This window comes from Ostrea edulis, chromosome 5 (genome assembly GCF_947568905.1).
Source record: "Ostrea edulis chromosome 5, xbOstEdul1.1, whole genome shotgun sequence".
NCBI classification, from domain to species: domain Eukaryota; kingdom Metazoa; phylum Mollusca; class Bivalvia; order Ostreida; family Ostreidae; genus Ostrea; species Ostrea edulis.
Window position 1 is genome coordinate 18,011,347 of NC_079168.1, and position 17,743 is coordinate 18,029,089.

Sequence of the window (17,743 nt, forward strand, 5' to 3'; positions counted from 1 at the left end):
GTTATAAGATATCTTATAAAGATTCATTTATGAGATATCTTATAAAATATGAGATATCTGATAAATTTTCTTTTATAAGATATCGTATAAAAGTTATAAGCTATCTCATAAAAATTTTAAGATATCTTATAAAGATTCATTTATGAAATATCTTATAATATATATGATATCTTATAAAGTTTATGAAATATCTTAATAAAAGGAATAAATGTAAAAACGGCATGCCATAGTATACGTGCATTAAAAATATGCAAATATACCTATGTTCTACCAAGCTCAGGGGGTGGTGGGTTAAGAATTTGTCCCCCACCTCTATATGCACACCTGACATAATTATAAACGAAATACATTTATTTTTTACTAAGCTCAGAGTAGGGGATGTTCTGACAATCGCCTCGATCACCTCGTTGTTCAAAGGGAAAATACTACAGGGTGACGTAGATCGCACAAGAGGATTTAAGGGGGGCGGGGTACAAGTCCTCTGTTTGATAGCAATGTGGTGATATCTTGAAATTTTATACATGTATAATAATCCCAGTTTCAGAGAACAAATTAGAACAATTTCATATTGTACTGACTATGAATATCTAACAAACTGGTTAAATATTACATCATTTGAACATAAATAGTTTGCTACACATGCCAAAAATTAACCATACCACTTTATATTGATTCTATGTAATATGAAATTATTTTACCGTAAGCTTGACATCAAATGATCAGCTAGAGAAAGTCTAGGCCTTTAAATAGATCTCAGTGTATCCTTACAAAAAAGAGGGGGGGGGGGCTAACATGTACATATGCGTTTGTGCAGCGTTCCAAACTACAAGTATACATACCTCCATTAAAAGAGAGTTCCAAGATTGTAACTTACAAATACTTCACAAGTCAAGTTTACAATGGAATAAAAGTGAAACAGAAGCATCGTATCTTAAGTTATTAGGTGAACTCCCATTGTCGAAAGGCAACAGATCCTATATACAAAACCATTTTTATCTTATTTGAAAAAAAAACCAAATTGCCAAGATTCTTGGAATTATTGTTCTATCTATACAACAAATACAAGGTTGGAAAATGTATTGCGTATCAGAACTTAGAAATACAAAAATTTGAAAGTATCTGGCATGTATGGAAAACACTTTTTGACAACATAAAAAAAATCATAATTTTGCTATTTTAAGCAATTTTTTTTTTCTACTTTTGAAGCCACATGTACTTTTATTTATTTATTCAGTATTGTTATCATTTTTTCTTCTACAATTATATAAAAAATGCAAGCACTTACCAACAAAGGTATGAGTGCGAGTATGAAAGTGTGTGAAAGTGGTTAGAAAAAATGACAAATGTTCTTTTGTCTTATGTCAATATTTCTGGGAAAAAATAAATAAATTATAAATTATACAAAAAAAAAAAAAAAATTACAAAATTCTGAAGTCAGAAAGTTTTGTGTGATATAAGAAGTTGATTAAAACTTGTACCAGGAAAATCATTATAGCCAAGTGACTAATAAGGCCTATGGGCCTCTTGTAAGATATTTCAAAAAGACATTTTAACAATGTATTGATTATGGAAGTCATATGAACATCTCAAAATAAACCATTATATTAAAAACAAATGATTCCTTTAATAGACCGATACATATACAGTCATACACATACATGTAGTGTAGCAAAGAGTGCTTTGAATATCTGTCTCGGCATCTGGGAATGGAAGTTAAAAGCTTCACAGTGGTGCAAAGTGCAGAAAGTGGGTAGACACGTGATGCCACTGGGAGGGTTCAGGGATCTCCGAAGAAGAAAAAATAAACAAAAAACTAACACATTTTGAGAGATGTGGAACACATTAGGTGAGGCATTTAAAAAGAGGAATATTGTTATGTTTAGTTCATGTTCTTTGGTGAAAGAATACTTGAAGTGATTGTTTACAGGTCCAAAACAGATAGTGACAGTTCCATCGCCAAACGCTCGGCATTTAGTGTGAATGTCAAGGGTCCTCGGAGATCCTGTTATTCGAGGATCTAGATTAAGTGCTTGGATGGTGAAAATAAAGAATTTGGGGGGAAATCTAGTTTTTGAAAACTGACACTCGGAAGAGTTTGTTCTCCAGATTGGATCAGTTAGAAGGGACAATGAAAGGTGAAGATAACGAACAGTGATCAATCTCATAACTCCTATAATCAATACAAAATAGATAGTAGGGCAAACACGGACCCTGGACACACCTGAGGTGGGATCAGGCGACTAGGAGGAGTAAGCATCCCCTGTCGACCGGCCACACCGGCCGTGAGCCCTATATCCCGATCAGGTAAATGGAGTTATCCGTAGTCAAAATCAGTGTCAAAAACGGCCTAACAATCGGTATGAAACACGTCAATAAATTTCATTGTATAGACCGTTAAATTTGGTTTTTTAAAAATGCATTTTTGGAGTCCCATCGCACCTTTGAGTCTTACATATATATTATAGTACTTCTTTCTAAGATAGTCCATGTAATTTAGTAACTAGAGTCGAAAGCATGATTGAACCGTCTTTTGGTCGAAATGGAATCGGTGTCGCAGTGAATGTCTGGTCTACCAGGTACACCACCTATACTTATAGAATATTGAACTCAAGTAACCAGACATACACACTGAAGGTCCGAAAGCAAGTCAGGCATGTCCACTGAAGTTTCAGAAGACAACTACTAGTCTATACTCAAACTAGGCCATGAACATGATAAACAATGGAATTCCAGTTGTCAATGATAAGTTAGTTCACCAGATCCAAAGACCCAAGTGAGCTTTTCTGATTGAAATGCTGATTTGTTTGTTTTTTATGAGTACATCTGTCAACGTTTCAAAACTTTCAGTCTCTCCAAAAGTACTTTTACAATGCACAAAGTAAATATTCTTTGGTAAAGGGAGTTCAGACACTATCTTCTGTCAATTTTGGTTTAGAAAAAGAGCATAGAACTACAAATACCAGACATTTTTGGATTCAGTAGAGTATGCAAAATAAGACATCATCAGTTCAAATTTGTTCGATCCCAAACTCTATGATGAAAGGCGAAGATAACGGACAGTGATCAATCTCATAATTCCCACAAGGAATACAAAATAACGAATTGGGCAACCACGGACCCCTGGACATACCAGAGGTGGGATCGGGTGCCTAGAAGGAGTAAGCACTCCATGTCGACTGGTAACACCCGCCGTGAGCCCTATGTCTTGATCAGGTAAACGGAGTAATTCATAGTTAAAACAAGATTGCTATGCGTAACCATATTTCCCCCTCCGCGACAAAAAAAAAAAAAAAATGTTAAAGCACAAAAGTCCCATAACTCCTACAACATTTGTTGAATTAAAATTATGGTTGAATATGATCAACTACATATTGTGACTAACAATCCTGCAAACTTTGAACAAAATTCGTTCGGTGGTTCCTATAGTGTAGCATGTACAAATTCAACAAAGTCCCTTTACTCATTAAAATTTGTCGAATCAAAATGGTGGTGCAATATGATCAACTACATATGGTGACTATCAATCCTTTTGTTATAACATCTAGACAATATAATATGTTCAAATCAACAATCCTACAAAATCCATTGAGCGGTTTTGGAGGAGTGGCGTCCACAAAGTCAAGCGGTACGGACGGACGGACATCGGTATTTCTATGTCCTCTTCCGCGTTGCGGTGGGGGACAGTCATTGTGCCAAGAACAGCCTAACAATCGGTATGAAACACGCCAGATCTATAAGAACGGGTTCCTATGGATAACATGTCATACATCTTATTTTGATGGAAAAAAAGAAGGGTACTTATTTCCCTAAAAAGGGGGACTGCACGATCCATCTCTCTCTCTCTCTCTCTCTCTCTCTCTCTCTCTCTCTCTCATTTCTGTAATTAACAAAATTATAAACTACATGTGTATATGATGTACACAGATATTGATTTTGAATTCTTTATTTGATGTTGTATTTACATTACGTTACATATACATCTTCATGATATCGAATTAACATTTCTATCCAGTGGTTTTTACAGGTCGATAGTGATGTATTCACTAGTACTTGCTCGGGAGTGGGGGTTGCCTTCAATCCACTCCACGGTTACCCCGCTGCTGCTTGCCTCATCAGCATGATTAGGTTGCTGTGGATAAAATTACAAATACAGTGTTATCATTGTTCTAGTCTGATTTTACACAAATTATACCATTATGTATGACAAAATGATTTGTGAAGAACAAGTATAATTGATGTTACTTTTGCTATACATATTATAAATAATGAAAATACAAAACTAGTGCAAAATGTAACTATTACTAAACTGATGACTTTAGAATAGTTTGAGCTTCATATAGTTTAATAAAATTCCAAAACGGGTGTTGGACAGCTCCTCTGCTGATTGCCACTGCGTACAAGTGAGCATGTTCGACTGAATGAACAAGAACATTTAGCAATATTCAATATGTGGATCTGTGCTTCTTTGAATGTCCATACTCTCATCTATCATTAAGGGAGATGATCTAGTAATTGAAACGAACTCTTGACTTGTGAAGATGGAGTCTGTGATGATACCAGCATACAGTATACATTTTTAAATGTCTTGCATTTGGTTTAAGATTTTCTTCAATGAACAATATAGTTTTAAAACATTATTAGAACTGTGTATTTTATTTATTCCTCACCTATTTCTATATTCTGGTCAGTTACTATCATCATCATCATCATCATCATATCCAGTTTATTTGTTGATCAGGCCATCAATTAATCCTCTGTTGAGAGTGGGACCTCATAACTATATATAACTATAACTACCAGCATATGTATTTTTAAACGTCTTACATTTGGTGGAAGATTTTCCTCACTGAACAACAATATAGTTTTAAAACATTATTAGAGCTGTGTATTTTATTTATTCCTCACCTATTTCTATATTCTGGTTACGAAATAAAATATGCCATATATGCATGTACATTGATGCTACTTGTAAGTGTAAAGTTTGATTTACTTGGGATAAACATTTTACGATGGTATCAACTCGGGTCCATAACCATATTCAAGGTACATGTGATATATGTTTATATGGAGTACCTCCCATACTAACTTTATACAAAATACGGTAAAAGATTTATTTATTCATGCCGAGTGTTATGTGAATGTTTCCCCTCAAACTTGCTGAATGGGAATACAAAGTACATCGAAATTTGTACTTATTCTATTTATCTATGGATTATTAAACATACATCACATCGATATTTGATATCATCTGTATTATCTATATTGTTGTATTTATTTAAAATCAGAATAATATATTCATAACCCTGAACATTGAAATCTTGTCTCCATGGATCTCCTATCTGGGACAGGCTATGTTCTTAATCGAGCACTTTAAAAGTGACACAATGAGATGTTTATTTCACCCCAATTCCTAAAATCTACATCCCGGTCTCTTCCTTCATTACCTGTTTTATGGGGGTACACGTTGGGGGTTGGGGGGTATGGAATAAACCAGTTGGCTTTGACAGTCAACAGTAGGCAGTGGTATTAAAGCAGTAGTGCTCAGTTCATTGTTTTATATGGAATTCAAATAATTCATTATCTAGTGTAGGACGCTCACATGAAATGTATACATACTTTTTCGATGGGCGGGGGACTTTTAAATTCCTTGTACATCAGCCAAATGTATGCCATCTCCAGCAAAACAAGGCAAACAATTCCCTGTTTAAAGATAGAAAAAAGTATAACCAGAGAGGGAAAGTCCCGTAAGTGCAGTTAATATTTGATCATGGGGGTAGATGTTAACCACAGGCGCTTGACGTATCATATACATATATTAATTTGTCTTTCTGTAAATAAACTACTAAATAGTGCTGAATAGTTTGTTTACATAACAGGAAGACAACTTGTGTAAAACGCCAAGTCCAGGTAATGATAAAATTGATATGTTATCTTCGCCTTTCACGGGACGTACAGGTTTTCTGGTGCTCCAAATTCAGGTAAACTCAAAAATCTTTAAGGATGAATGCTACACCAGGGAAATTTGGCGTGGATGAAAAGTGGAGGATATGTACAACATTAATTTGAAATGAACACTTCCATATTCACTTTATTTAGTCTTAGTAGAAAATAATCTGACAAAAAAATTAAGAACCCCTGATGGACTTGAACCCTTGTTTTAACGTTCAACAGTTGACACGCTAACCTGCTGAGCTACTCAGCTAGATATTGAAATTGAAAAGGAATAGACAACCATTGTTGATATTTATATTTTCATCAATCTTTTTTAAAAGGAAGTCTAGCCATTTATATGACGAAGTGGTAATTAAATTGTTGCGCGCATCAAATGAATTGATATCTTCAAATAATTGAAGATATCTTCAATTATTTGAGTTTATGTTAATTTGGCGCTCCATATACATCAGTTCAATCATTTTCTCATCAATTCAAATGATGAGCGCATCAATGTGGTGGAATCAATGATCGCAAAATTGATGTTGGAGCTCATTATAAATGATTCCTACCCACCATCTCCGTCCATTAACTTTAATTTAACTCACAAGGAAAGTTCTTGCATCGATCTCGCCAGCAAAAACACTGTCACATGCTAACCCGCTGCTGTCACATACTGCATAATCCATTAAAGATAAGTCATCCCAGAACAATATATCTTGTTCATTGCTGAAATATAACAAATTAGAAATGGGCTGTACATGCAAAATTTCAACAACAACAAAATTTCCAGGATTTGATAGACTCACGCTTTCGTACATACCATTTCCATGATTTCATAGCATCATAAAGTAACATAGGAATTGCCGCCAATTTAGAAGCGGTATAGCCGAAAATTCTCATCACTTTAGAAAATTTCATTGCGCTTGATGTTTCACATTGTGACGCATTCACCGCCATTGACAAATATGCAATTAATGACGTCATAATAGAACCGGTAATTTGATTGTGACGACATATATTTCGCCTAGATTTATTTTCCCCGCACTATTTATTAGATACAAGAATACCATTCATTCTGTTAACCGATACAGGATGTATGCTTTTTCGCAGTAAACATACAAAATAGAAAACTTCCGTACAGTAGAAACCTCTTTTGAAATTATTATGATGACCAAATTTCGTCCATTTTATGTAGTACATGTACCAAACACCAATAAAATCAATTTTTTACTTATATCTTCTTTTAAAGATTCTTTCATTTAATAAATGAAATCTCCATAATACTAATATTCAATGATGTTCTGAACAAACGAATACAACCCATGACATGTATTTAAGTACTAGTCTCTGTAAGAATCATGCAGAAGGTGGCATACTGATAATCTTGGATTTTAACGAAAATTTCCATAACTCTTCGTTACAATGATATATACATTGTAATGACATACAAAGTAAAAATTCTGTGCGACAACGGTTGCTATAAAAAATAAATATTTGGGTTTCCATAGCAACCAGAGCATAGTGAATTGCAAAGTTTGTGAAACTAGCGGATACTTGATATATATATTATTTAAACAACATTCATTCAATAAATTGGTGGGATTGGGCAGCAGGCTTAGCCTATATAAGCCCTCTCCCTAATGTTCAAATAAGATATGTACATGTACAAAATTGTTTAAAATTTTCAAATACCTTCATTACAGATAAAAAAATTATTTTCAATAAATTCTAATTCATACATTATAATGATTATTGCAAATCTAGAATCGTACATACTATTTCAAATTACGTCACGTAATATCATACTGTCCATGTATGTATCTATCAGCGGGGGGGGGGGGGGGGGGGGGGGTGTATTATCGATAAACAATTTTTCCTCTAATCATAACCAATTCATTAAATCATAACTTATCACCTAAAACATTACCTGACCCGTTTGGATAGGAATTTTGACAAAATACAAACACCAACATAAAAAAGTAGAATATTTTAATTTCAACATGCACAAATCGTCCCTAGAGTGGTGAAATTATTTCTACTGGTTAGCTGATTGAGCCGATATTGACCCTGACCATCGAGAGTCGTGAGAAATAATCAAAATTCAATCTCCTTCTGCTCTCGGAAAATCAGCTCGTGTCGCCTTGTCGCTTTAAATATGGGAACACTGTACCTGTAATTGTGGTTATTTCGCGTGCTTTAATCATTTCTACAGCTGCATGACTACATTCCCCGATCTTCGTTAACAATGGTTAAATTATTATAAACATGAAAAACTCAGATCTACCTACCTGTCGAAGCGGCGTGTTGTTCTCTTTTAATTTGAACATATTTTATTGTATATACTATATACAAAAGGATTAGAAACAAGTTCTTGCAACTTACGAGTTCTTCTCCTTATAAAAAATAGAATAGCACACAATTGTCATTAATATGCAGTAAATAGTTAATACAATAATGGTACATATAGGTATATTCTATAAGTAGTAGTACAATATAGCATTAATTCAATCTTTTGGTTTCTTGAATGTACGTCTGAATATTTGAAAAAATAAATTTATTTAGTTCAATAGATAAAACATTATCACCCCAAAGTAGTACATGTGTATCAATTATTACCAAATCATTTAACCTTAGCAATCTATCCATTAATTTATATCTAGCATTTGAATACTTATTACAAGTAAACAAAAAGTGTTCTCTTTTAACTCATACCAAACGAATTTTCTTGCATAACCGATACATTATGACTTACATGTAGGACATGGGTAGCCGTGTATAATGTATATGTTAAAAATCTTAGCACAAATAATATGTAGAAGACACCATGCGGGGGCGGTGCTTAATTTAAAAGAATGATCCCAGTCAATGTTCTCTTCCCTTCTCATATATATCACAGCAAAATAAAAAGTGGTTTTCACCCTCCACTTCACCAAACAAAAAACAAAAAAAACCAAAAAAAACAAAACAAAAAAAATCTACCTCAGAATTAAGTTACATAACACTAAAAGTAACGTTTGTCATGAATTCTAAACATCTTCTGCAAATTTCATAAATTTTAGTGAAGTTTTTAAAATATATGTAGGCCTACTTTATAATGAATATATGAAATGTAGGTAAAAGTTTTGAAATTGATCAGATAATGTATTTATCTGCAAATGCTTATTGGGCATATTTGGACTTTCCTGGGGTTTCTCTGTCATAAGTTGTGAGACGAATGACATGATATATATTAATTATGTCTCTGGTTATAACACAGACAAAAAATTGCTATCCGGGACTCTTGGTCTTACTAGGTTTACCGCTTGCCTACAAACTGAACAGGTACATGTATATGTACATAACTTCTGAGCTGCATGTAAGTTTTAATGACCAAGCAAATATATTTCAGAATTTAAGGCATGATATTTTCATAGCGATAACATCGCCTTTTTCCAAAACTTTTATGTTTCAAGCACAGGGGTTTCTGTTTTAAGTAACTTTTATAAAATATACCAAAGAAAATTCGAACTTTGCACATACTGTGGTGTAACAACCATCACAGGACTCCGAAATTTATCAATAGAATAAAGTAACGCATAGCTCATGGCTAGTGCGCCCACATTTTAATGTTTATTCGGTATATACAATACATAAAATAAATTCCAAGGATAACCCATGAAAGCTCGAAAGCTTATTTCCAATGGGGTCCTTTGATGCACAGATGATTGCGCTAGGAGGTCATTTATTTTAACTGCTTAAGAGTTCGGCAACGTAGCATGATCGCCTGGACTGTAGGGCAATAAAAACTTAATGAATAGGAAGTGTGCTAAGATGTACATCCAAATATGTGCCTTGTCTGAAAAAGCTCACATATGAGCAAAGGCTGAACAAGCTTAACCTTCCCAGTATGGAATACAGACAGACCAGAGGAGGTCTTATTGAGGTGTATAAACAGGTGGGGAACACTTCCCCTATAGCGAGATCTTCTCACTAAAACGTGATTACTCCTCTTTAGCGAGAAAGTAGACATTACCATGATAAACAGGTGTTTTTGGTGTCTTTATTGAAAATAATGGCAAACTCCATGCAAAGCTGAATAAGTGCGACACACACTCAACATGACGCGAATTGTCTATATAAAATTGACAACACAGTCAAGATATTTCATATCAACTTTGCTGCATAAGAGGGAAGGAGTCTGAAATCCAATGCACATCGTGAGTGTTTTTGTTTTGATTTAGAGAAGTATCAAACGTTTTAGCACTTTTTCTTCTTTTCTCGTGAAACATGAAGAGATGTACTCCACGGGTGTTTTCTCGGTTGTATGGAATATATTTATTTTCGCTAGTGAGAGATAACCGCGTTTTAGCAAGAAGATCTTGCTATAGGGGAAGTGTTCCAAACCTGATAGTTATGCACATGGTTTCTACTCGGTCAACCAGGACCTACTTCGGTCGGACACATCTTGTGTCACCAGGGGCCACCAATTCAAACTGTAATGATGCCTGAGTCTTCAACAGAACTTTTTTACTTTTAGAGTTGTGGATAGATGACCATGATCACTACGCAGAGGTCATCATCAGTCATTAACTCTCCAACACTGCAGACCTTCAAAAACAGACTTGACTTGCATATAGCAGACAAAAAATTTAAAACGAAACTGGAGTAGTGATCTTGCCACCCACACTACTCCGCCCACCTTGCTGCAATGTCACTTTGATAAGTGTAGTCAAAGAAACTGGCTTAGAACAGTACTTCAATCAGGAGAAAGGTCAATACAGGCCTACTGGTTCCTGAACCTGATATGATATGATATGGCTTGGTCAAATGAGTGAATTTTATTAATTTTGAACTCCTGTGCACCAAGTCAGAGCCAGGACTGCATTTGCATACAATTCGTAACTGTTGTTATATTCATATCATATTATAAGTCTAATAAGAGAAACCAGTACTGTAGTTCTATGTCATATTGATTAAAATACTTTTTTTTAAATGAATTTATTAACTATTGTCTAACCAGGGGGGCGATATATAACAGATAATTAATTCCTACAGCGCCATGTGTACTGCTTAAAATATGTGACGGTCCCATGCACCTATAAATCAATAATTCCTATTTATGAATTAATGCTAATTTAAGTTTATTTCACTCCTATCATAAATTAGAATCAAACATAACAAGTTATGAAATGATATGATGATCAACAATTAAACTTATAATATTAACAAAATAGTAGGGAATTCAAAATCCTAAGCATTTCTTGAAGTCTCGCCAATTTTTCGAGTTTTGATCATGTGTTGCCTTTTGAAACTTCACTTTTATTTTACTTTGAAGTGAAACACCTGATGAAAATATTTTTTTTGAACATCAGAGCACAAACAAAGTTCTAGTAACTTATGAGTTCCTCTCCACAACTTTTGATTTTCGTGAATGTTGCACACATGTACAGTAACATTATGTCGACACAAGTTCCAATTTTGTGTTTTGCTCATTTTTAGAAATTTAATACATGTAACGTTATAGATTGATGGAGGAAACGGTGAGATGCAGACAAGAGTTTATAGAAGAGACAAAGGCATTTCTGCAGACCTGCCAGAACACATTCAGCAGCCTTCTACAGCAGTTGAATTGGTCTCCGTCAAATTTTGTAGAGGTTTGAATTCTTCCTACATCTACTGATATTTGTTTTCCACACTGATAAGTATGTAATCATTGATGATGTTTTACTTGCAACCTTGTGTTATGTAAATGTAATTACCCCTCAACAGGAAATTAGTGAATTTACATGTATCTGTCATAATCTTGAAATCTAACAGTACCTTGTTAATTACCAGTAAATATAACTGACATGATTACCACAAATTTGAAAGTATGTAAATATGAAATTAAAAAATATATAGACTTCTCAGTAAATCAGATTTCAGAATGAAATGAATGTTGGATATTAAAGCATACATTAATAAAGTTTATTTTCATATTTCTTGAAGCAAAAGGAGATGGGAGTTTGCTGCTATGACTCGGGACATATTATGAGTAAGCAGGATCTGAAGAAACACGAGCCAATATGTAAATTTACCTCAAGAGGTGTACCAAAGACGGAGGCAATGGTGAGTAATTTTGCCTAGCTAGTACATTACTACTACTCGGGGGGGGGGGGGGGGGTTGTTATCAAGCAAAAGCTGAATTTTTTTTCACATTTTGATTTATTTTTGGGTAATATGCAAAGATGTTTACACATCTAAATATTATAGATGTGACTGTTACATGAGTTAAGCTAAAAGGATTTTTGAAAATGTGACTCTGTGTAAGCTGCTAAACTGTAGTACTGTTGTAAGCTGCTGAACTGTAGTGCTGTTGTAAGCTGCTGAACTGTAGTGTTGTTGTAAGCTGCTGAACTGTAGTACTGTTGTAAACTGCTGAACTGTAGTACTGTTGTAAGCTGCTGAACTGTAGTGCTATTGTAAGCTGCTGAACTGTAGTACTGTTGTAAGCTGCTGAACTGTAGTACTGTTGTAAGCTGCTGAACTGTAGTACTGTTGTAAGCTGCTGAACTGTAGTGCTGTTGTAAGCTGCTGAACTGTAGTACTGTGGGGATAGAATTGGGATAGACCAGAAAGCTACACATACAGTCATTATCAAAACATTTCTTTCTTGATGATCAAGTGTTTCTGTGCACCATCTGGGTGTAATAGCTTCCCATTTTTACATCATTGCCTCAAGATTTATATAATATATTAAAGAAAGTTTAACATATTTACCCACTACACTTGTATCAAGACATCCCTTCAAATATTTGCTGATGTTTTATTCGAACAGAAAAAATGTAGAGTTAAGTATGTTAGATTTTGTTTGGTATGTATTAGTAGCAATGTATGTATTAAAATCAGTGTTTGTTCATTGTGAACCAGTAACCAAAATACCTTAAAATCTTGTGTGTCAAAATATTTATAGGCATCATTTGACTATTTGTGGCATTATATAGAATATGATGTTGATTTGTGTCCATGTCATTAACCAGAATTGCAATAATGTTGATACTTAGGAATTAAACAGTGCCTTTGGGAAAAAGAATTATTCATTCATTAATATCAATTTTGGTATCATTATTCCAGTGGGGGTCGGGAGATTGATATAGGAGACAGCTAGTTGTTGATTAGCATTCAGAGTTAGGTGATCATTTGGGAGCTTCTTTATTGACTTATGTAGGTTAAGAATTTTTTTTTTTAAAGGATGAATCAAAGAGAACATCACAGTTTTTCTATGAAAAAATGAACAGTGTCTGCAATGTTCCTATTGGTAAGATATCCAACACTTTTCTAATTATGTGTTCATTTTTTGTAAACCTTGAAGTTAATTTGCCTGCGGATACTGTAGACTCCTTATTAGACGTGACATCTTTAGAACATGAATGAGTGGTCTGTTGATCTAGAGTTTTTTAACTGTATTTCAGGCCTCAGCAATATGAAAATAAAAGTGAATACTATTATTTTGCCAGTGGTGCTTTTGGCTGCACGATAATAAATTCCTCACGTATATTTAGGAATCTACAGTAATCCCTTGTTAGCAAATTATCCATTTTGTAAGGTTTACCCAAATATTTATGAAAAATCAATAAAATTATAATTGTAGACCGGGACACCTTAAACAAAGTGTTGTGGGAGCACCATGTGGAACATCACTCAAGTAAGAATTATTTTTAAGGTTGATGGGAATCTGATATACTGGAAAACAACTTTTATTCATGACTGCTATGCTTTTTCATAAAACAGCCAATGGAAAGAAAATGGTGAAAAGTAATATGTGTCGGCCAGCATTTCCACACTACATATTGAGAAAACCTTGTTTTGATGACAAATATTTGAGAGAATCTTGTGAATATTTCTTATATTGAATATAAATTGGCAGACAGTATTTGATCCTGCATTGTTAAGGAGGCTATGTTTTTAGTCCTTTCTGTTGGTTGGTTTCTATTGGTTGGTTTTTCTGTTGGTTTGGTTGGTTTCTATTGGCTGGTTTCTATTGGTTGGTTTCTGTTGGTTTGGTTGGTTTCTATTTATCTGTGTACATGTATAAGGAATCGCGGTCTAGTTTCTTGGGTAAGTGAAGTGATGAACCACAATGGAAAACGTGATGATTTATGTGTAACAGCTTTGCCATTATACAAATTAATCACCTCACACACCCAACAAACTAGTCACTGATTTCTTATATTTATATTTGAAATAAAAATAAAATCAAAATATCAAAAATACTGCCTAATAGAAATTGAAATACTCATGGCATCCTATGTTAATTTCCATAGTTCCCAGCCACTGAAAAATTTACATCCAGTTGTAAATTGTGGCGAAATTGACACATTGGAGCTTCAAAAGGTTATCACAAACAAAACAGTTAGAAATGTGAATATGTATAAACCACTGTCTGGGTTTCATTTAAGTTTTTACAAAAGATAGGTTTAATGACCAATAGCACAATCTGTGTGTATGAACAGTTGTAGACAGAGATGGAGGAACCTTGGTCGAAGATTGCCATCTGAAGTTTTTGCTATAGATGATTGCTATATACAACATCAATATGCCATTTAACAATGACATATTTTTACATTTCGTGCATTATTTTTGTGTGCAGTATTTTATGGCAAGAGTGAGGTCCCTTTGACTACAGAGGAGGAATGTATAATGCTCACTCCCAGTGAACGTGGAGCCCTCCATAGTTACATAAGAAACACAGCCAAAGAACAACACAAAGTTCAGGGATTGGAAACGGATATGCTGCTGACAGCTGATTTCCAGGAAATTGTCAAAAAGAAAGCTCTAGGTAATTATAACAAACAAAAACTAGGTGTGTATAATTAGATTACTTTTGATTTGTAAATCTGCTTAGATCTTTTACGAAAGGTTTTACCGTATATAGGAAAAATTATGTACATTTAATCAATTCATATGAATTTCAAACTATTTTCGTAGAGGGGCAGAACTCTAAGCCTACGAGTTACACAGAGTACCTGAAGGCCATGCGAGACTACAAGAGAAGGAGACAGTCCTACAGAGCTAAGAATGTTCACATCACCAGGAAGTCCTACACGGAGGTCACTCTCATCCACATGCAACTTTTCTTATGCTCAAATCTACAGTATTTCCAATTTTTTACAAGTCACTGATAATGTTGGATGGACCAATATAAATTAACTATTGATAGTAAAAAAAATAATGGTAGATACTTACTGGTACCATGAAATCAGTTGCTTTGTCTTTATATAACTTGACAAATATGATAGATAGAGTCCATGGGTCTTTTGAAATGAGAAGAGAACGACAGAGCCCACAACAAGTATCAAGGTCAAGTGACTTCAGTGACCTTGACCTCTGACCATAAACATAAAATCTGGTATAACTTTAAAACTGGGACTAACAGCGATATTGGATCTTCAGAAATGGTAAGAGGATGGTAGGACCTTCAAATTAGTATCAAGGTCAAGTAACTCGAGTTACTTGACCTCTGACCTTGGGAACATAAAATTGGTATTACTTCAGAACCAGGTCTAATAGAGACAAGGGATCATCAAAAATGATAAAAGGATGATGGTATCTACAAATCAGTATCAAGGTCAAGTGACTCCAGTGACCTTGAACTCTGACCTTTAACATACAAACTTATATAATTTTAGAACTGGAATTGATAGAGACATTGGATCTTCATAAATGATAAGAGAACAAGACCTACAAAGTAGTATCTAGATCAAGTGACTTCAGTGACCTTGATGTCTGACTTTAGATCATAAACTCAGTATTACTGAAAGGCACATTAGTTGTAAATGCCCCTTTAAGAACTAGGTCTGATAGAGAGATGGAATCTTCAGAAATGATAAAAGGATGATGGGATCAACAAATTAATATCTAGGTGACCTTGAACATAAATCAGGTATAACTTTAGAACAGGGACTGATAGAAACATGGTATCCTCAGAAATGATAAGAGGATGTTGTGACCTACAAACTAATATCATCAATGACCTTGACCTTTGACTATAGAAAATTATATCCTTTTAGAACCAAGACTGATAGAGACATGAAATCTTTAGATGTTATAAAGAATGTGACCTACAAACTAGTGTCTCCAGTGACATTGACCTTTGAACTTGATTATAAAAGACTTGTATGACTTTAGAACCGGGACTGATAGAAACATGGGATCATAAAAAATGATGAGAGGATGTTAGAACCTACAAACTAGGGTCAAGGTCAATGCCAGTTCTTCTGAAGGAAAAAAAGAGAATTTTTTGAAAAATTCAAAATCAAGGTCTTTGTGATCTTGATTTTTCAAATGAAGTTAAAATTGGCATGGATTTTGTGCAAGGGAGGAAAATAGTAGTTCTTAGAAAAAGCGTCTTTTAAAAAGCTAGTACTTTGTTTGGGAGACTTTATAATTGGTAGATTATAATCATACCTTGTTTTCATTGTTTTGTCATGTGAACATACACATTACAATAAAGAATTCAACACCAATGAAATCAAGTCCCCATAAAAAATGTCTATTTTTATTAAACCAGAAAATTTTACCCTAGAAAAATAAGTGATTCTACAGTTTTAATTTTGAACAAAAATGATTTCCATTCCCAAGAAATACTTTTAATGGGATTCTTATCAGATCATGCCCTCCCCATGGCTAAATTAGTTGAGAGTTATATTGTACATGCACATATTAACTATATAATGTGTCCATCCATTTTTGTTGTTGTTGCAGATCATCAAAGAAGTCATTGAAAATCAAACAGAATATCTCACAGAGATTTTGAAACAAGATCAGGAAGAAGAGAAACAGGCCAAGAAAGTAGACACTGAGTCCGAACACACCAAGGATGTACAGAAAAATGAAGAAAAAAAGGTGGATCACAGGCAGAAAGACTGTTCTCATCCTAGTCAGAATGATGGTGGCGAAAACAGAAGTCGTGAGACATCTCACCACAGAGACAGACACAGGAGCAGAAGTCGACACCGAGATAGAAGCAGTGAGCGTGACAAGGAGAGGAGCAGGAAGAGAGATCGAGAGCACAAAAGCAAAAGTCGAGATCGTAGTAAAGACAAACATAAACGCAAACACAAACATAAGCACAAACATAAAAAGTCTCACCATTGAGACCGCATTCTGGCTAGTACAGGTTAACCATCACTTGTGTGTCAATTGATATTAAAGCCTTACATGTACTTGATAAGAGTTCTGTATATTATATATGTGGTTGTTTTATGGAGATAAAAGTGTTTATATCAAAGTTTAGATTTTTTAAGGTATAAAATACAACTAGATTGTGTTTATACAGAACAGCAATGTCATGTTAGTCATATTGGTGTTGAAACATTCATTTTAAGGGCATGGACACGATTTGAGCTGAAAATTTTCAAATTTTATTTTTCCATTTTTAATGTTCAAAATGCTTAATTAACTAAGGTATTTCTAATGGTCAGCAAAAATTTGAATGTCAGATGTGGAGGTACAGGGAGGATACAGAGCTTACTATTCTTTGTTATGTAAACAAGGCTCGTGCCCTGTTTTTGTTTACATGTAAGCTAGATATACCAGTAAAAGTTCGCTTAAAGCAGATTGTTCAATTTACAAGTTAATTCTGAACATAATTTGATAGTTTCTAGTGTTTAGCAAATCCCATTTTGTTTTAAACATGCTATTTTCCATTAAACAATCTATCTGTAAACAAAAACAGGGCCCAAGCCTTGTTTACACAACAAAGAATTGCGAGTGCTGTATCACTTGTAACTCAAAAACTGACATTCAAATTTTGGTTAACCAATAAAAATGAGTTAGTTAATAAGCACTG

At 34.2% G+C, this 17,743-nt stretch overlaps 2 protein-coding genes across 3 annotated transcripts; one reads left to right on the forward strand and one right to left on the reverse strand.

Moving 5' to 3' along the window:
- Positions 1 to 3,927: 3,927 nt before the first annotated feature.
- On the reverse strand, positions 3,928 to 6,904 carry LOC125651830 (uncharacterized). Its single transcript, XM_048880630.2, has 4 exons — positions 6,755 to 6,904; positions 6,540 to 6,660; positions 5,617 to 5,700; positions 3,928 to 4,129 (listed from the first exon to the last, which is right to left on the reverse strand). The coding sequence occupies exons 1-4, from the start codon at positions 6,889 to 6,891 to the stop codon at positions 4,019 to 4,021; spliced, it is 453 nt and encodes a 150-aa protein (XP_048736587.1). The 5' UTR covers positions 6,892 to 6,904; the 3' UTR covers positions 3,928 to 4,018.
- Positions 6,905 to 9,154: 2,250 nt separating this feature from the next.
- On the forward strand, positions 9,155 to 17,182 carry LOC125652316 (U11/U12 small nuclear ribonucleoprotein 48 kDa protein-like). Of its 2 annotated transcripts, none has more exons than XM_048881406.2 (8): positions 9,155 to 9,255; positions 11,438 to 11,567; positions 11,902 to 12,021; positions 13,144 to 13,210; positions 13,544 to 13,597; positions 14,543 to 14,731; positions 14,881 to 15,002; positions 16,657 to 17,182. In XM_048881406.2, exons 1-8 carry the CDS (start codon positions 9,170 to 9,172, stop codon positions 17,047 to 17,049), a joined length of 1,161 nt encoding a protein of 386 aa, XP_048737363.2. In that variant the 5' UTR covers positions 9,155 to 9,169; the 3' UTR covers positions 17,050 to 17,182. The 2 variants fall into 2 exon arrangements, with proteins under 2 accessions (XP_048737363.2, XP_048737364.2); XM_048881407.2 differs by having other exon boundaries at positions 9,217 to 9,289.
- The last annotated feature ends 561 nt before the right edge of the window (positions 17,183 to 17,743 follow it).